Genomic DNA, 20,574 nt, shown 5'->3' with positions numbered 1-20,574 from the left:
AAATGTCAAACGCAACCCGGAGAAAAGACTTCTATCATCCATGATCATGTCAGCGCATAAAGAGAGGACGTAAATGTCTCTAACAGCGGCTCTTTAGCAGCAGAATTGATTGCACACTGGACTGTTTAACTAGGAATAAAAACGACTTCACTTGGCTCATCTCCTCTCTCTCTCTGTGTCAGGGGTGATTTGGTAGTGTTGCAGTGATTCTTGCTATCATACAGTGCATTTATTTTGATTACCGTGATCAATAGTCTTTGGTAGTCGACTCCTCTCGAGTACCTGTAGGAAAGATCAGTCATGGAGATAGACTGACCTCTGCAGCCTTTACCTGTCTGCACAAAGCCAACACAGGATTTATGACAGACAACTTTCTGTCAGGGACGCTGCGGGCAGGGCTGCTTCCTCTGTTTTTGGTTGCAGGGTTTGAGGGATGCACTCCTGGCGCAAAACTAATGCTCTTTGTTCAGCTGGTTGCTGACTGTCTGTTTTCAGCTTCACTGCATATGTCCTTGTGGACGTCTGCGTGCAACATTTCTAGTTAAGTTAAGGAACTGGGTCAATGCGGTGCAAAAAGAGGGACCCAAAGGCTGTTTCAAGACAAGTAAATACAAGCTGTCTTGTGTGCACAGAAGCACTAAGTGAGGCACTGTTGCTTTTAAAGGCATTTCTATATGCATTGATAAAAATGTAATGGCGTACTGTACTTCTTGGTTGCACCTGTCTAGCAATAAAGAAGCTAATTTACTGTTTTCACTCTGTGGAAAACACGAGATAGCAATAATTATTTCATTTTTTGTACTTGGATGGAGAAACTACACAATGTTCTGTAGATTATACTTTTAAGCATATTGCAAAGGCTCTGCAAGAGCTGATATAATTGCCCAGATATTTGCTGCTGCGGGACCTTGATCTTGTACTGACAAGAATGCGAATGCAAAGAGGTTGAAAGGCTCCAGGCTGTCGGAGTCAGAGTCATCCCGCCTGCTTATGGCACCTCGGTGGTCCTGCTGTTGTCAGAGCAAGATGAAATAATGGCATCTGTGCTCTGCAGCCCCTTCTCGTTTAGCAACATGATTAACTCATCAAATTTTCCTCCTCGGGACCTGTACTCCCTCTTTATTTTTTTTGAGAGATAAAACAATCACATTGCTTTGTCTCACTTTTATTAAGTCATGTGTCAGGTTTGATTTACGTACAGGCTGCTTGTTTAGAGAAATACCCTCTGCATGTGTAACATCTGTCCTGAACCTCAAAAGGAGTCTTGCTGTCTGTGTATGCGGTGGCAAATAAATCAAGTAAGTCAGTTTGCCAACTGAGAATCCAAGGGATGCTGTAGTTCAATTAACAATAGCAATGCAACAAAACAAAATAAAGGAAAGTAGAAACCGTTTCTTCTTCTAACTTTTAGCATGATCATTTTACCGTGATTGGATCATGAACAAAAAATAAACAACATTTTTCTAATCTATGCTTAACCCACCACAAAGCTTGGTTAACATACCTTTAGCGTCTCTAAAGTTTGCTAAAGTGATGAAGCAGTGCTTCAGTGCCCCCACCATAACTCTCCTGTCTGTCTTAGTTGATGCACTTCAATAACTTCTACAACTTGTGCAAAATGCCCCATCGGTCCTTTTATTGACAATCATCAGCGATGCTGTACCGTGCAAAAGTCTTTAGCCACTCCTCATTTCTTTATATGTAGGCAGGGAAAAAAGGAAATAGATTTATTGAAACGTGCAAACATCAACTGAAATACAGAATATAAGGCAAAAACAGGGTTGTACAATACTAACAAGCTTCAAAGTCAAATCATTGGTCTAAGCACCTTTATTCTTCAACACAGCCTTAACCCTCTTAAGCTGGGCATACACTGTGTGATTTTTGGCCCGATGTCGACAAGATTTTCACTCGTGCGACTATTTTGGAGATCGGGCCGAGTTTTGGCTCAATCGTGCGTCTCGCATCGTGTAGTATACATGGGGTAACTACAAACGATTAAGCCCTCCCGACCACCTCCCGATCGATCGGATGAAAATCAAACTTGTTTGAAATCCTGGTCGCTCCTCGTGAGGCTCTCGCACAGTTGAAGCAGTTGCACGAGCCGATTGACCTCATCCTGTCACACTACGCATGCGCGAACATAGGTATGGAAGAGAAAATTGTCAACAGAAGAAGAAGAAGACAACAGAACAGCATGGCAGCAACCGGCGACCGAGTCCGACGTGTCGTGCAGTGTGAGCAGCCAGATCGCATCAAACCATCGGATCGTACAGTGTGAGAACAGGAATCGTGAGCTGTGACGTTTTAACCCTTGCGATTCACTCGTACAGTATGAGCAGCAGCTGAATACCGCGATTGAAAAAAATCGCACAGTGTATGCCCAGCTTTAGACAAGCCTTCTTGTAATTTCTTTAAAGGGACACTTTGTAATTTCTTCCCCCATCTAGTGGTGCAATTTTATTTTGCAAAGTCGAATGAATTTGCTCTCTAGCGCCTCATGTTTTCAAATGTGCGTTGCAACTTCTTGAACTACGGCAGGCGGTATGTGTCAAGATTCAAGAAGCAATAGCTTCAGACTCAAGGTCCATGCAAACAAAAAGACATCAAGACACACAGTACAAAGGATTACGGAACACACATACAATAACACTATAAATACAGATGACAGATAAATGTCAGATAACATAAGTTGACATAGCCTTTGGTGTGCAGACAATGCAATTAGTCATATTCCGGGAGTTACCGGAAGTGACGTCGACGCAGCGTTAGCGTTAGCAGCAGTGTGTAGTTGCTATCTGGAAAGTGTTCTTTTAAATAAACTCCCGGTAAACTTACAAACTTTCTAATGCCTCGTTTTGTGAGTTAAGAGCCAATGTGTACTACGGCAGAAGTTTGGTAACAATCAATGCATTATTAGTGGGATAATTTACGAGATAAAATCTATTTACCATTGGCGCCAGTAATAAGCCATTCGGCGGACGTGACGTCAAAATGACGTCATTTCCGCTTGCAGGCCTGGCGGGGAAAACGTGATTCGAAGTGCTTTATGTCCCTCTCGGCACTTCGTCGTTTTTCATAGACCGGAAGGACATGGCAGCCTCCATAGAGCTTACCTGCTCTATGTAGATACAAACAAGTTATTCTTCACTCAGGAGGATAATTGAGATTTTTGACATAGATAATTTTACACCAATGAGGACTAATTTATGAATGAATATGTTGATTTGAGCTAATAAATGACTTAATTTATTACATAGTGTCCCTTTAAGTCATCTTCAGGAACAGTTCTCCAGGCTCCTTGAAGGACATCCCAAAGCTCTTCTTTGGATGTGGGCTGCCTTTTGTTCTGTTCGCTGTCCCTCCATAAGACCTGCTGCCACTGATTTTCAGTCCACTTCTGGTGTCATTTGGCACACCTCAGCCTTTTCTCCCTGCTTCCCTTCCTTAAGAATGGCTTCTTGAAAGCCACCCTTCCATGGAGACCATTTCTGATGAGGCTTCAGTGAATAGGCTTCAATTGATGGATTAACTGAAGGTCCAGATGCATCTCTCAGGGTCCTCTGTCAGGTCTTTTATGGATTTAATTTATTTTTCTTAAGGACATGACTTTTAGATACCGATCATCTGCTCTGGATAGTTTTTTTGAGGCCTAATACTTTCCCTTTTGTCCTCTACTTGTTCAGTTTTCTTCAGATGTTTTAAGGACAAACTGAACTGAACTGAAAGATACAACACATTTTAAGCTAATAGCTCATTGGAAATCACCTTGTTGGAGCATGTTATGGCTATCAAACCATGTTAAGACGCTTCACAAACTAAAAGGAAAAAAATATTCCTCTGAAAATGATCAAGTACAAGGAGTGGAATGAATAAGCAGCCCATGTCCAAAAATAAACCTTGATAAAAATGACAGAGAGCCAGAAGACTTATTCAAGACCACTTCAAAATATCTCAAGAAAGGCTGGTTTTTTGGTGCCTCCATTGAAATCTCAATACTCATGATTATTCTTGATTTTGTGCACTTAGCTTTCAAGCACAGACATGGCAGAGATTCAAACTCAAGACAAGGTGGCTTTGCATATGTGTGTGTGTGTGTGTGTGTGTGTGCATATATACATATATTCACAGCCTATTTGATGAGATTCTGAGAATATTGTCATAGTGAGAGCCTTGCCAGTGTTTGGAGACATGAAAAAGTTGCACAGTGGCTTCTGACCATGGAAACATTCGCCATGTTTGGTCAATTATGTTACAACAGCAGCCCTGAAGGGACTACTTTTACACAAGCCTTTCACATTTCTCACAGTATTGGCCAATGAAAAGCCAAAATAACAGTCCAAAAGAGGAAAACAACTGAAAATGATTGCTTAAGAATAGACAGCAGTAATTGGGCAGTGAAGTTTAGGGTTCTGGATCTAGAACTGTTGTGGGGGGGTAGATGCAATTCCTAGTTATTCACATTCAAGAATGCATGTCAGGCAAGACAGTATCTGGCCTCTGTGTTTATAACCCACTTCTGCTGTGAGATGCGCCGACGAGCGGGGCTGATAGAGCGGTGCAGTTCATCACCACAGTAGATGCATCATCTGTTATGCAGGCAGAATTTCACAGTGTCTGTCCTTAAACATTTCAACTGTACGCTCGAAGCTTGACATTTTTCCCATACCTCAGAGCTCCTGCTGTGGTAGCTCAGATGTCCAGAGTTGTGCTCTGCCGTCCTGTTTCCAAGGCGAACGGCTTTTCACAGGCAGATTTACAAAGAGAAAATAAGTAAACAGAGGGGAGATGCTGCCAATAGATATGAGAAACAGACAGCTGTAATCTCCTGCCGTGGGCTGCTTAGCTGCTACAGGACTCTATTGGATCATGGATGCTTCTTATCAGCGCCTGGGGTATGAGAACTGCTACAGCATCACATGCAAAGGATGTGGTCACACGTAGGTAAAGACTGGTTTTATACCAGCTTTATTATGTGCAACAGAGACAATTTTCAAGAAACGTGAAGTAAAAGAAGTGTTCTCAAATTAGAAGTTCACAGATTACACTTCAACATTACTCTGTATACCCAGTGCATTTGCTTTTCAGTCATGATAACTTAATAATGATTGCTTTTCATGCAAATAAGCCCCAGAACACTCGAAAGGGAAGAGAAGAGACGGATCTACAGGCAGTTGTCTGCGACAACCTGCTCGACACCAGCAGCTCTGCTGCTATGCACAGAGGAACCCTCGGCTCATAAAGCACAGATTTATGGGAGGAATTAACATATCATTAACATACCGCATGCACTCTTAAAAGAAGGTTATTTATAATTAGATGACATCAGAGACACTGGTGAGCATGGCGCTGGAGAGGGAGAAGGGGGAAAAGAAGTTACCGCCGCTGGAAATGCCTTCGAGAAGACTTTTTTTTTTTTGCCTCCCCTCCCTTTTTTTTTTTTTTTTATTGAAAAGGAGAAACTAGGACGCCAAACCTGTTGTTTCCGTTGCGTGATGCGGTGGAAGACATTTGGGGCTTTTGCTGTCCTATTTCTTTCCATCAATAACATTATAGTGGCCTGCTTTTGGTGAGCGTGAGTGGCCTGTGCAGCGGCCCCCCTATGTTTGCACGGAACATTCTTTTGTTGCTGCCTAAATGCTGCAGCCGGTGGAGGTGGAGAGGGCTCTGCTTTTAGAGGTTTGAGTGGAACGAAACAACAAATGCCTGCATGAAACAATGTTGAAGGAGTTTTGCAAAACTTCCCCCATGGTTTTAGAGAGTCTATTTTATGGCTCAGCTCCTCATCCTATTACATTCTTAAATAGTGAACTTGGAGATACAGTACCAATATATTACGAGCATAACCAAATCCCCTCTTTGTTTCCGACTGGAATGACTTCATGAACAGTTTACAATTCATATTTCATTATTGTACAATATTCTAACAAGCCTCAATGGGCTATTTAGCACCACCCATTTGCAGTCCGTTTTACTGGAATGTTTTGGGAACTGATGGCAAAAAGAAATGGTGCTTCTTCTGGTCTGTGTTTTGGATGAGGGTTAGCTAAACATGAACCAAACAGTAACATTAACAGGTGCATTCTGTATGTGAAATCTGTACAGGAAATGACTTAAAGGGGGCATATTATGAAAAAATCATTGTTTCCTGCCTGAAGTCGCCAGCAAAACTCCCTTAAAACACAACCTGGATTTTTTAAAATGTTTTTAGTTCCCCTTTGTTTGAAAGTTCCTCATTGAACAAGCCAATCTGATTTTCATTTCAAAAGTACACTCACCTGCCACTTTATCAGGTACACCTGTTCAATTGCTTGTTAACATAAAAAGCTAATCAGCCAATCGCATGGCTGCAACTCAATGCATTTAAGCATGTAGAGGTGGTCAAGACGACTTACTGTAGTTCAAACCGAGCATCAGAATATGGGAAAAAAGGGGATTTAAGTGACTTTGAACGTGGCATGGTTGTTGGTGCCAGACGGGCTGGTCTGAGTATTTCAGAAACTGCTGATCTACTGGGGTTTACAGAGAATGCTCCGAAAAATATCCAGTGAGCGGCAGTTGTGTGGACGAACATGCCTTGTTGATGTGAGAGGTCAGAGGAGAATGGGCAGACTGCTTCGAGATGATGGGAAGACAACACTAACTCAAATAAGCACTCGTTACAACCAGGGAATGCAGAATAGCATCTGTGAACGCACAACACGTGGAACCTTGAAGAAGATGGGCTACGGCAACAGAAGACCACACTGGGTGCAGCTCCTGTCAGCTAACAACAGGAAACTGAGACTACAATTCGAAAAGGCTCAGCAAAATTGGACAATTTGGAAAGATTGGAACAACGTTGCCTGGTCTGACAAGTCTCAAATTTCAGCTGCGACATTCAGATGGTCGGGTCAGAATTTGGCGTAAACAACATGAAAGCATGGATCCACCCTGCATTGTATCAACGGTTCAGGCTGGTGATGGTGTAATGGTGTGGGGTATATTTTCTTGGCACACTTTGGGCCCCTTAGTACCAACTGAGCATCGTTCAAATGCCGCAGAGTACCTGAGTATTGTTGCTGACCATTTCCATCCCTTAATGACCACAGTGTACCCATCGTCTGATGGTTACTTCCAGCAGGATAATGCACCCTGTCACAAAGCTCATATCTTCTCAAACTGGATTCTTGAACACAACACTGAGTTCCCTGGACTCCAACGGCCTACACAGTCACCAGATCTCAATCCAACAGAGCACCTTTGGGATGTGGTGGAACGGGAGATTCGCATCATAGATGTGCAGCAACTGCGTGGGGCTATCATGCCAATATGGACCAAAATCTCTGGGAAATGTTTCCAACACCTTGTTGAAAGTATGCCACGAAGAATTAAGGCAGTTTCTTAAGGCAAAAGGGGCTCCAACCTTTTACAAGGTGTACCTAATAAAGTGGCCGGTGAGTTTACGTCACTCCTTAAGTTCACTTTACCTCCTCTGCTGAAGTTTTTTCAGACCTGAGGAACACGCATTTCACATCAGCGAGGAGCTGCTGACCTCACCAGAAGGGTGGGGTTGAGCACACCTTTTGGTGAAGTTTCCACCCCTCCAAACAGTGCTGCCAGCAGAACTGTTTGAGTCAGGGTCAGAGGAGAGCCACTGTGTTGAAACCTTTTCTCATACTCCTCAATAAGACCTCAGAAAATTTGGACAAATTGTCAAAAAAGGGCAAAAATTTGCTTTTATAATTCTAATCCCCACCTTCATCGGACCCATTATTATAGTGTAAGTGGTGTAAATGGGGAAAAAGTGTATTAGAGACGAAGGTGAGGTGGCAAAAAGTGCGCACCCAAAACATTTGAACTGTCTCAAGCGTACTGTGCTGGTACTGTGCATTCTGTTTTATAATTTCATCAGTACATGTTATGTTAATTACAATAACGTACAAGCCTGTCCGTGTACAACCAGACTGTTGATCAGGGACTTCGCCCACCCTAATTTCAATGACGAATCCCTCTTTGAACTATGAGCAGGCATGCAGGCTTTGATGTGCTTTCAGGCTTTGCTACGGGAATTTTCTCATCGTCAAAATGAGGTACAAACATCAGGAAACCACAGATTCTTTGATGGGTCACAAAGACTCCAGTCAAGACCTACAGCCTTTAACTTAGGGTTCACTTGTCGTACTCCCAGTCCTACAGCTAGCAAAGGCAGCCATGTTGAAAGCCATTTTTGTTAAGTTTGGGCTGCTGATGGATCCGGATAAAAATCATTAAAGATCGATTAGGTTTAATCTGAATGACGACTACAGCCGTCTATCTGCAGGAAAGATCAAGTGATCGATAGGAATCAATCGGGCTTATCTCCAGCTGGTCATCGGTGTCGGTGTCTCTATAGGAACGTGCGTCAATCCATCTCATTGATGTGGAGACATTTTGTGGCTGAAAATGGGGAACGTTTCAGTCTCTCTCCTACTGGAAGATAAACTAAATCAGCCTTATTAAAAAATGAAAAATACTTTTTTTGCTTTTACATCCTCATGTCTGTCTTAAGTGGAATGTTTGTTTTTTGATTTGCATGACCCCTGCATTCTGTGATGTAAGGAGACCGATATTCCCTGTTTTCAGCTGCTTACAGGCCGTCTCTGTGTTTTACTTAATCACATCACTCCTAACAGACCCTTCTCATGTAAACTGGTGAAAGAATTCTTAGTTTTTCACTGGAAATAGAAATCAGAACTTTACTTTCCTCCCAGAGTTGCTAAATGTGCTTTAATGACGTTAGAGCGATTGCGTAGATGCGTTAATGTGCAACAAGCAGAGCAGATATCGCGGTGGAGTGCATGCTAGCACACAGTGGACATCATCTTTTTTATGAGGACAGGCCGCTTTGGGAGGACAAAAGCGATCTGTTAAATGTGACAGGCACAATGATGTGAAGCGCTGAAGATGCCGAAGATTGCCTGTTTGCAGCGACACACGCCTGTGTTTAGTCTGTCAGCATCGAGGCATCAAACCTCATTAAGCTAACAGTTGTGGAAAAATTCCCTGCAGGAAAACATAAATCAAGCCAGAGACTACAGATCTTTGCTAATCAAAAACTGTTTTCGTTTGTCTTGTTTTCTTTTTCTTTTTTTTTTGTGCGTCATCAGGAAGAAGAGCTACGGCAGAGCGGCGAGGCCAAATACCACCACCTGAACGAAGACTTGCACGTCCTCATCGAGGTGTTCGCCCCGCCGGCCGAGGCCTACGCCAGGATGGGCCACGCTCTGGAGGAGATCAAGAAGTTTCTCATCCCGGTATGTTCCCCTCACCCTCCACTCATTCTTCTGCACATTAGCTGCATTCGGACAGAGCAGTTCTAAGAACGCAGTTCTAAGAACGCAGTTCTAAGAACGCAGTTCTAAGAACGCAGTTCTAAGAACGCAGTTCTAAGAACGCAGTTCTAAGAACGCAGTTCTAAGAACGCAGTTCTAAGAACGCAGTTCTAAGAACGGTCCTCCTCGAATAACGTTCTGATAACTGTCCTTCCTCGGGGGAACTGTTTCAGTTTGCATTCGCACATGAGTCGGGACCTGATAGAGACTGATGGGACGCAACCGTCTGCGAGAGTGATGTGTTACTTTAGCGCCACATTCAACAACAAAACAAAACAAAACCAAACCTGCGAAAAGTAAGGAGATAAGAAAAAACACCAGAAAGAAGCTAATATGGAGAGCGGGGAGGCCACCGTGTTCATGGTCTGCATGATGGTGATATTAATCATGGACGATCACATCGGGCGTCTAACATGGAGGCTGGAAGAGCTCACAGAGAGAGTCAGGAGACGAAGGATCGAGCGCGGGCGTTACTTCTTGGTTTCATGAAGGAAGGAGAGCAGAGCGCCGCAGACAAATGAGACCACGTGTAAGTTTAACTTGTTAAACACGCGCCGGTTCTGTCCGTGTCGTATGAATAAACATTTCAGCCGTGACAGCATGACAAGGGGCGGAGCTACCAACCACCAAACACCTCTGTCAGATGTGTTCCTATAGAACCAGAACAGACCCAGCTGAGGAGAAGGAGCTAAAATGGTTATAGGAACTGAGGGCCGTGGTCCCGAGTTCCTGTATGTCCGAATGAGGGAAAAAACGGCCCCGTTCCTGAAAAGGTTATAGGAACTGCCAAAGGTTCCTACAGTGCGAATGCGGCTATACACACAGTTCCTCCCACCTCTCTTTTCCCTCCCAACTCTCCTTCTAGCTGCTCTTTGGGCCTGGCCAACCTCGTTTTCAGCCTGTCAACAGTGACGCGAGTAACACGGGAGCCCGCTCGCTCCTTTACCGTCTTTGTAACTCGTGCTGTATTTCTGTGCGAGCCATTGGAGTGTCTGTGTATGCTGTGGATATAAAGAAAGCAGGAGGGAATCTCTCTGCATGGGCCAAACCCTCCTTGGCAGCACCATGCTGCATGGAGCTTATTTACTCTTCCTCTGTTCATTATGGATGATCTCCCCGATGCTCAGAGCTATAACCATTTTCATCTCATTGTAAATGATGGGCCGACCCCTCCAACCCCCCCGTCAGCGTCACAGATTCTCGCTGTCGCTGAAGAAACGTATTCGTTGACAGAGACATCACATGACAATCGTATCAGTCATTTTGTGATTAAAGACCTATTTCCATATTAATTATGTGTTTTAATTCGGTGGCAAAAAAAAAAAACAAGCATAAGAAATAAAACAACCGCATGAGAAGATAAAGGCAAATGGGGTCGGGAGGATTTATCAGCAGGAGATCTGAAATGTTTTGCTGCTCCAGGAACAGTGGTCACGGCACTACAGTAAAGTGCATTAATTAGATATTCCCGGGGCTGTAGCCCTGGAGATAAAGGACGTAATTTAATACAGTGTAATTGAAAGCGAGTCTCTCGCTGTCTGTATGTGTGTGTGTGTGTGTGTGTGTGTGCGTGTGTATGAACACGATGCCTCTCCGTGTGCAGGATTACAATGATGAGATCAGACAGGCCCAGCTGCAGGAGCTCACATACCTGAACGGTGGCTCGGAGGATGCCAAGGTGCCGTCGGTCAGGGGCAAGTCAGCCGCCCGTGGAAGAGGGACACCTGTTCCGGGGCCTCCCAGGTAACCTGCCTCCAAATCTGTACGCGCGCTGTCTGTTTGTGTGTGTTTCTGTGTGCACACTTCGATTCAGCTGGGAAATGAGTATTATTTACAGTTAAGGAGTTACTGGGAAGACTATTTTTTTTTTTTCCTATAAAAGGATGTACACAGTATTCTGTTGCATTATCGGCGTTAATGGTGTCATTTACAGTTCCAGCACATTTAGCATTGCCTTATTCGACAACACAAATAATAGCTAGCTTTATTTAGCTATTGGGGGCCGTTCTGGAGGTTTTGTTACAGTGAACAAAGAAAGTTGAAGTGAACGGAGCAGTATTAAACAGATAAAGTAGAGAAACAGTTTTGTATTGACTGCTCATCTGTACAAGTAAAATGTTGCTGAGCTTGGATTCGCTGCCTCCTACCCCCACACTCACCAGCTTCTTTGGGGTATTTATTTTTGGATTTATCAGTCAGGTGAATATCGTCAGAAATATCGTCAGAAATATCGTCAGAAATATCGTCAGAAATATCGTTGTCTAGGAAAACTGGGGTCTGTACATCAACCTCAACTTGTTTTACTTTCCCCCCCTTTGATAATGTGACATAATATCAACACATTGCAATCTTAGTCTTGATATCAGGGAGAAGTGGTCATCTGAAACGGCCTCCAACATTCCGACCGAGGAGCTATTTGATCAGTACTCTCTGATCCCTAAATGAAAAGGAACACCTTGCCTTTGTAAAATGGAGGGATAGGGCCGTGGGTAGGAACTGGGGTTGGGCCTAAGTTTTCCAGCTTCCTGTTTGTTTTGCAATTTGCCAACTTTATTATTATCCCTGTTATTTAACTCTTAGAACAGTGCGATGCTCAAAGTTTTTTTTTTCAGTTTGAACATTTTCTGTCCTTTGATGCATCACCAGAATAAGGTTAAAGTCCTTCTTCTTTGTCACAGCCTTCCTTGTGACTCCCACCAAACCATATTTGTGGTATTTTCCCACCTGGCTGATAGAGGTAGAGATTTGTTTTTTGTTTTTTCGTTTTACAAAAGCTGACCATCTCGAAGTGTTGTACCTTTTTCACTTCACCAGAATACACAACGAGTCGCTTCTCAACAAATCCTTTTCACTCCACTTTCCACTCTCAGTCCAGACACTTTTGTACAGTGTTGTGACGCACGTGAGTGGCGTGTTTGCAGGGAAAGTTGAGGGTAGATCCGTCTCCATAGGCATCTTTATGCCCCATCAAAACCAGAAAAGGTGCTGTTAATGTTACAAAAATCATTTTTCTTTGTACAACTTCCTCTGGTGCCATTCCTGCAATGTAGCGCCGTCCTTCTCTCATTAGAGACACCTACTGTTTAAGGATGAATGCTGTAGTGACATCAGGGTCGGTATAAGCTGTTAGGTGCCATGTTGGTGTCACAGTTTGCTGGCACAGTGCCCAACGCGGTGAGAGTAAACATGGATGTAGGAAAGAGACTGAAAAGCGAGCAAAATGTTATTTTTTTTCACCTGCCAACAGATGATGTTGGTCTCTTTTATCCCCCGTTTTAAGCCCCCATCAGTGCCTCAATAAGTAGTTCTGTTTGAATAATCTTGAAAAACATTTGACAGTAAATCTTGTTATTCCAGTGGAATGGGTAATTTAGGAAAGCTTTTTGAGAAGCTGTAAATAATGCAAATGCAGAGTGGATCACGATGTGTCTGCACCGATGTAAAATAGTTTCAACAGGAAAAACCACAGTAAAATCTAACTTGGAACAACAAACCAGACAAAAACTCTCCGTTTAACGCGAGGGTGGAAGCTGTTCCACATATTTCACAAGAATGAATGGCCTCGAATGGGTTCCTCTGAAGGCAGGAAAATGAGCTTGGGTGTTTCTAACTATGCTGACTGTGCAGGAATCCCAAAGAGGAAGGTTTGGCACACACCTAACAACTAAAGCGCAGCTGTGATTATTTAAAGTTGCTGTGGAACTTTTACCCGCTTAGCGTTTTTTTTTATTGTTTTCCAAAAGCAAACTTAAACAGATAAGTGATAAGCCAAACAAATCTAATGAGGCATAGGGAGCCAAGGCAAGGCGAAGTTGTCAGAAAAGCTTCAAGCTTCCCTGATCACTTACTTGCTCAGCATACTTCCTGTAATTCTGTCCAGTGATGGAAAGGCTGCATATGGCTCTGTGATCATTAGTTGAACATCCCCGTTGTCAACCATTTATCTCCTTTTTATTCTTATCATTCTCAAGATTTCAGTCCTGGTCGTGTTGATAACAGCACCATTGTGTGAATACTGCAGGTACTGGATGTCTGACTGAAGCAAATATTCTCTGAGAAACCAAATGGTCAGGAGTATAACTCATGAAGGAACTTGTGTATCTGTTGGAATCGCTGCCAGACACACTTACCCAATCTAATAAAGAATCAGTTGATAAAGTTCCTGTTTTATGATGCTGTGAGCAACGCTGGACTGATGACATGTTACACAAGGGCTTCGCAGCACAAATAGATTGCCAAACAAGAGCGGCGGGCGGCAAAATTGGTTGTTTCGCTGAAGAGTTGGAGATGCACAGCCAGTAAACTGCAGCTAAGTCTGCTTCTTATTACTTCCCACGGTCTTTGATGAAGGTCCGTCGTCCAAAAAATCCAACAGAATGACTGAGTGTGGTTTTGTGGAGGCAGTTAGCGAGCTTTAAACTGGGAGACAAAATGCTTCCGCGGTCTTGACTATTTTTAATGTAAAGCAGCAGCAGCAGAATATATTTGATTTGCTTTAGCGGTAATTTAATATAGCTCTAATATGGCTGCAGGAGAGGAAAGCTGTTATTGAAGGAATGGATTGAATTTCAATTCGTTGAAGTGTCATGCAATTTGTGGCCCAGTCCTCATGAGATTGTGTTACACCTTTTTTTTTTTTTTTTTTTAAACATTGACAACGTTTTTCCTCCAACTAGGAAACCGTTTCCAACTGCGTGGTCTCATTATCTCAATCACACACATTTTTTTCATTCAACACAAGGTGATTATTCCTAGAAAAAACAGACTAAATGGAATTTGATTTTCTTTTTTTGTCTGTTTCATGCTTGCTTTTTTAAAGTGGCATCTTGACCTGTAGCGGGAAGAAGAGGCAGCACATCAGCATATGAGTTAACCTACTGACCTTCCATCAAACTTCAAACAGTTCCCATTCCATATCTCTTGTGATTGCTAGAAAATAACTTGTGGCATACTGAAAAGTTCCAGTCCTTGAGTTCCTCCCATGGCTGCAAACAGTGAGTAGAGATAACTCAACGGAATGAAATGACTAACCACAACGAGCCGTCAGTGTTGTCCCAATAAACCCAAAATCTGAATGGCGGTATGGATAGACCAACCCCAACCAACCTCCGTAACTACAATGTTCACTTTTTTTTTTCATTTGTGGTTACGTGTGCATGTACTGAATGATAAAATAAATGTTCAGTTAAAATAGAGGCAGCATAGCTTGCTTGCCTGACCAGGATAATATCACTCTGGGGATCTCTTCTTGGTAGTGACAGTTGTTGGCCGCCTCGCTCCAGCTGCCCACCATCACTCTCCCAGGGCTTTGCTTTTGCGTTCCGCACGGTATGCAGATGTAGGCCAATCGCCTTGGCCTCTTGGCATTTCCCCTTGTTGTAAGCTCTCTTCCGGGCCTTGCTTTCTACTGAAACACCGCACTTCGAACAGCTAGTGACTCGATTTGTGTGTGGAGGCCAGGTCTGGAGTCTCTGTTCCTAGATTCCTGGTCCCAGGCTGCTCCTTTGCAACCTCAGCATTGTTCAGGGATTTCACCCTGGCACACACTTCAGACACAAAATATCTCCTCATCAATGAGATTGATTGATGAATCTTCTGGTACAGGCAATGATGACCAACAAGAGATGAATCCTATTGACTCCTATTGATCGCCTGACCTTTCCTGATAATAGACGAGTGCAGTGGATATTCAGATTAAACTTAAGTGACCTTGATGATCAATTTTTTTGTCCAGATCAATCAGTAGCCCAAATTTAACAAACACTTTGTCAAAATGACCGTGGTGTAGTAAAAGGGACGGTTTCTGACTAGCGAGAGGCCTGTGGAGGTCATGGCCTCGCTACAGCCAGCTTTTGATCAGCCAATGGTGGAAACCAATCGGCTGGGAGTGGGAAATAAGATGGCAAATGCTTATGGAACCTAGGTGTAAAGTTGTATTTGGTTCAGTTACCAAATGGATCAGCTTAAGCTTGACTGGACATTAGCATATCCTATAATCAGCCTGGCTAATGAGCAGTGTTGGGAGCAACATGTTACATTGTTAGACTACTGAGAATAGAAGGCATGTACCCACTTCACTGTTCTAACTAGGCAGGTATGCGCCAACATTCAACATGGCTGCCACCACTAATTTTAGAACTGGGAGTATAACGAGTGAACATCACCTTAAACTAAAGGTGATCAAATGACTTGATCCTTCGGAGGTGTGTGGAGGCCAGGGGCCTCATGTACAAAGGGTGCGTACGCACGAAATAGTGGCGTACGCACCTTTTCACGTCAACGATCAGATGTATCAAGAGTGAAAAGACCGTGGAAATGTGCGGTGCCTCACGCCAACTTCAGGGCTGGTTTACGCACTTTTCTCAATTCAATTCAATTCAATTCAATTCAATTCATTTTTATTTATATAGCGCCAAATACAACAAATGTTATCTCAAGGCACTTAGATAATAAAGTCCAATTCAAGCCAATTGGAATTCAATTAATTGTAATCATAATTATTCATAAAATAATCCAATTCGTTCATATAGAGCCAATTCAAAAACAATTTCCTAGCTAAGGAAACCAACAGATTGCACTGAAACTTTTTTTTTCTTTTTTCGGTCCAATGTCCCGTCCTGAGCGTGCCTGAGGCGACTGTGGAGAGGAACGACTCCCTTTGAACAGGAAGAAACCTCTGGCAGAACCAGAACCAGGAAGGGTGGCCATCCGCCTCGACCAGCTGGGGTTTGAGAAGACAGAAAAGAGGGGAAAAACCACTGTAACACCATTCAAAGGATATCTGTTGGAACAGGGAAACACGAGTTAATGACCACAATAATGTCACATGTACATGAAGAGAGTAAAGTGAGGAAAGGTGTGACAGATGAGGCCCCCCAGCAGTCTAGGCCTATAGCAGCTTAACTATGGGATGTTTCAGGATCACCTGAGCCATCCCTAACTATAAGCTTTATCAAAAAGGAAAGTTTTAAGCCTGGTCTTAAAAGTGGAAAGGGTGTCTGCTTCCCGGACATTTACTGGCAGCTTATTCCACAAGAGAGGGGCCTGATAACTGAAGGCTCTGCCTCCCATTCTACTTTTAGAAACTCTGGGAACCTCAAGTAAACCTGCAGTTTGGGAACGAAGTGCTCGGTTAGGAAAATATCTTACAATGAGATCTTTAAGATATGATGGAGCTCGGTCATTAAGAGCTTTATATGTGAGGAGAAGAATCTTAAATTCTATTCTGAATTTAACAGGGGGCCAAAGAAGAGAAGCTAAAACTGGAGAAATATGATCTCTCCTGTTAGTTCTCATCAGAACTCTGGCTGCAGCATTTTGGATCAACTGAAGGCTTTTCAGAGAATATGTGGTTGGACTCCGTCAGGGCTGCCCTTTGTCACCGATTTTGTTCATAATTTTTATGGACAGAATTTCTAGGCGCAGCCAGGGCGTTGAGGGGGTCCGTTTTGGCGACCTCAGAATCGGGTCTCTGCTTTTTGCGGACGATGTGGTTCTGTTGGCGTCGTCGGGCCGTGACCTTCAGCTCTCACTGGAGCGGTTCGCAGCCGAGTGTGAAGCGGCTGGGATGAGAATCAGCACCTCCAAATCTGAGACCATGGTCCTCAGCCGGAAAAGGGTGGAATGCCCTCTCCGGGTCGGGAATGAGATCCTTCCCCAAGTGGAGGAGTTCAAGTATCTCGGGGTCTTGTTCACGAGTGAGGGACGAATGGAGCAGGAGATTGACAGGCAGATCGGTGCGGCGTCTGCAGTGATGCGGGCTCTGCACCGGCCCGTCGTGGTGAAGAAGGAGCTGAGCCAGAAGGTCAAGCTCTCGATTTACCGGTCAATCTATGTTCCTACCCTCACCTATGGTCACGAGCTGTGGGTAGTGACCGAAAGAACGAGATCGCGAATACAAGCGGCCGAAATGAGTTTCCTCCGCAGTGTGTCCGGGCTCTCCCTTAGAGATAGGGTGAGAAGCTCGGTCATCCGGGAGGGGCTCGGAGTTGAACCGCTGCTCCTCCGCATCATTACGGTCATTTTGCAGACGCTTTTAACCAAAGCGACTTACAATAAGTGCGTTCAACATCGGTAGGCAAAAGAACTTCAGGTCACAAGAAATCATAAGTGCATTTCCTTCCAATACCAAACAGCTAAGAGCAAAACTAGTGCTAGAGTAAGTGCGATAAGTCAGATACCTCAGCATCTCACCAACTGCACACCAGTCACAGCGGGGTTAGGGATGCAAACCCTGGTTCGGGTAGGGGAAGAAATAAAAGAGGTAAGAAAAGCAGGAATGGGATGCAAACCCTGGTTCGGGTAGGGGAAGAAATAAAAGAGGTAAGAAAAGCAGGAATGGGATGCAAACCCTGGTTCGGGTAGGGGAAGAAATAAAAGAGGTAAGAAAAGCAGGAATGGGATTCAAACCCTGGTTCGGGTAGGGGGTAATGAAAATATAGAGGGTGCCAGTGGTGGAGGAAACAATAAGTGCGTAAGGAACTAGGACAGAGGAGGGTAGTTTTCCTTGAAGAGGTGGGTTTTCAGCCTGCGGCGAAAGATGGGCAGCGACTCAGCTGTCCTGATATCAGTCGGGAGATCGTTCCACCATCGGGGTGCCAGAACAGAGAAAAGCCGTGACCGTGTCGATCGTGCGCAGGGACCCCTGAGTGACGGGGCAGCCAGGCGCCTGGTGGCCGCAGAGCGAAGTGGTCGGGCGGGGGTGTAGGGCTTGACCATAGCCTGGAGGTATGAAGGAGCTGTTCCTTCCACTGCCCTGTAGGCCAGCACCAGAGTCTTAAACTGGATGCGAGCAGCTACAGGGAGCCAGTGTAGAGAGCAGAGAAGGGGAGTGGTGTGGGAGAACTTAGGGAGGTTGAACACCAGACGAACAGCAGCTTTCTGAACCAGCTCCAGAGGTCTGATGGCAGAAGCCAGGGCGCCAGCAAGGAGGGAGTTGCAGTAGTCCAGGCGGGAGATGACAAGAGCCTGGATGAGCACCTGTGCTGCCTTGTCGGTGAGGAAGGGGCGAATCCTCCGGATGTTGTAGAGGAGGAATCGGCAGGAACGGGTCACTGATGCGATGTTTGGCGAGAACGACAGTTGGTCGTCCAGGGTCACACCCAGATTCCTCGCGGTCCGGGTTGATGTCACCACAGAGTCATCCATGGTGATGGCCAGGTCTCTGAATGGGCAGCCCTTCCCCGGGAGAAACACCAGCTCAGTCTTGTCCAGGTTGAGCTTAAGGTGGTGCATCGACATCCACCCCGAGATGTCTGCCAGGCACGCAGCAATGCATGCTTCCACTTGGGTGTCAGAAGGGGGAAAAGACAGAATCAGCTGGGTGTCGTCTGCATAGCAGTGGTAGGAAAAGTTATGGGAGTGGATGACAGAACCAAGAGATGATGTGTAGAGGGAGAAAAGAAGAGGACCCAGGACCGAACCTTGGGGAACCCCGGTGGTGAGTCTACGTGGCTTCGACACAGACCCTCTCAGTGTGACCTGGTAGAAGCGATCTGTCAGGTAGGATGAGAACATGGAGAGTGCAGAGCCCGAAACCCCCATTCCCTCCAGGGTAGAGAGAAGGATGTCGTGGTTCACTGTGTCAAATGCATCGAGAGGAGTCAGATGAAGTGGCTCGGGCATCTGGTTAGGATGCCTCCTGGACGCCTCCCCGGTGAGGTGTTCCGGGCCCGTCCCACTGGGAGGAGGCCCCGGGGAAGACCCAGGACACGTTGGATCTCGGCTGGCTTGGGAACGCCTCGGGGTCCCCCCAGAAGAGCTGGAGGAAGTGGCCGGGGACAGGGACGTCTGGGTTTCTCTGCTCAAGCTGCTGCCCCCGCGACCCGATCCCCGGACAAGCGGCAGATAATGGATGGATGGATGGATGGATGTGGGACAGCCCAATAATAAAGAATTACAGTAGTCCAATCTTGAAGTAACAAATGCATGGACTAGTTTTTCTGCATCTCCAGCTGTTGATTCTTTGGCGACACCTAAGGTGATGTTGGGAAACTGTTATAATAAATAAATGTGAAAACAATTAGTCCTCAGACAGTGATGTGCACATCTGAGACACATGAACAATTAATACTGATAAACAATTAACGCACCCATGTGTCTGCAATTACACGAGTGGATATAAAAGCAGTGCAAAGTGGTGCAATGCATACCATTAAAAACAATGGCTGCTTTAGCAGTATTAGAAGACTTTGCAAATGGTGCAATTCGAAGAGACACTACAACAGAGAGGATTGCTGGCATATGATGGCGACTGACTCATTAGCCGTTTTGAGGGAAATCCTCCTGGAACTTTGTGCAGAGCTGCGGCCGGCGTTGGAGCGCAACACAGCGAGGAGCCATGCGCTGCCTGTGCTCACAGTTGATGTGCACACTGGGGTTCCAACCGGGGCAATCCAGAGGGAGCTGGCCAACCGATTGGGACTGTGCCAGTCTACCCTGAGTCGAGCCATGCCAGCCGCGTGGGACAGAATTATCCGCATCTCAGCCACGTATATCAAATTCCCAACAGGCCAACATTAAAGCTCAATTTGAAGCGAGAGCCGATTTTGTAATCGGAGCTATCGACTGCGCACACATTGCTATAAAAGCGCAATCACATGATGAATTTGTATGTTAACAGGGAACATTTTCATTCGATCGATGTAAGATCATATGTGATGCGTAAATGCAATTAACCAACATTGTGGCGAGGTGCCGTGGTTCAACGCACGATTCATACATTCTGAGTAACAGCATCGTTGGGAACAGACTTACAGGGTGGCACTGTGCCGCGATACCTGGCTTCTTGGTGAGTAACTTTATTCTTGTATTCGTCCTAATATTATTCCCCGTGACGCGCTTTGAGCATGTGCGCTCCCAATTTCTATCCTGTCTTCACTGCATCAGTCGGTAGTTAAAGTTAGTTTCTTGCTGTTTTTTGCTGGGTAAACTTCAGCTTAAGATCTTTCTAACAAGCCCCTGATCGTCTCTGTGGGCATATATTAATAACCCTGTGCGTAAAGTGTGAAATGTCTCAATCAGCCTCACCTTTTCCCCGGCGCACTTCTGCACGTTACTGTATGAACACGTTGTTGTGAGTTACACAAAAACATCGGTATTTAGCTTGGGGGTAATCAGAGTCACCAACATGAGCTCCCACCACCCCAGAGAGAGCAGTGTCACCCATTTTTGCGCCGACTCTCTGTTCAAACAGAGTCGGTCACCCCCCCTCCCTGTTTTG

General features: G+C 44.9%; 1 protein-coding gene across 4 annotated transcripts in view; it reads left to right on the top strand.

The window, feature by feature from the left end:
- Positions 1-20,574, top strand: part of khdrbs3 (KH domain containing, RNA binding, signal transduction associated 3) — a 133,074-nt gene that overhangs the window by 62,323 nt on the left and 50,177 nt on the right. For all 4 annotated transcript variants that reach the window (XR_012767184.1, XM_075449846.1, XM_075449845.1 and 1 more), the window contains 2 exons: positions 9,129-9,275; positions 10,957-11,096. Coding sequence is in view for 3 of the 4 variants with exons in the window: in XM_075449846.1 (XP_075305961.1) it covers positions 9,129-9,275; positions 10,957-11,096 (287 nt within the window). In the remaining variant the exon portion in view is untranslated. The remainder of the gene's footprint in view (positions 1-9,128; positions 9,276-10,956; positions 11,097-20,574) is intronic.

The sequence above is a fragment of the Odontesthes bonariensis genome, chromosome 18 (assembly GCF_027942865.1).
Source record: "Odontesthes bonariensis isolate fOdoBon6 chromosome 18, fOdoBon6.hap1, whole genome shotgun sequence".
Taxonomy (NCBI): domain Eukaryota; kingdom Metazoa; phylum Chordata; class Actinopteri; order Atheriniformes; family Atherinopsidae; genus Odontesthes; species Odontesthes bonariensis.
This window is presented reverse-complemented; position numbering and strand designations above follow the sequence as displayed.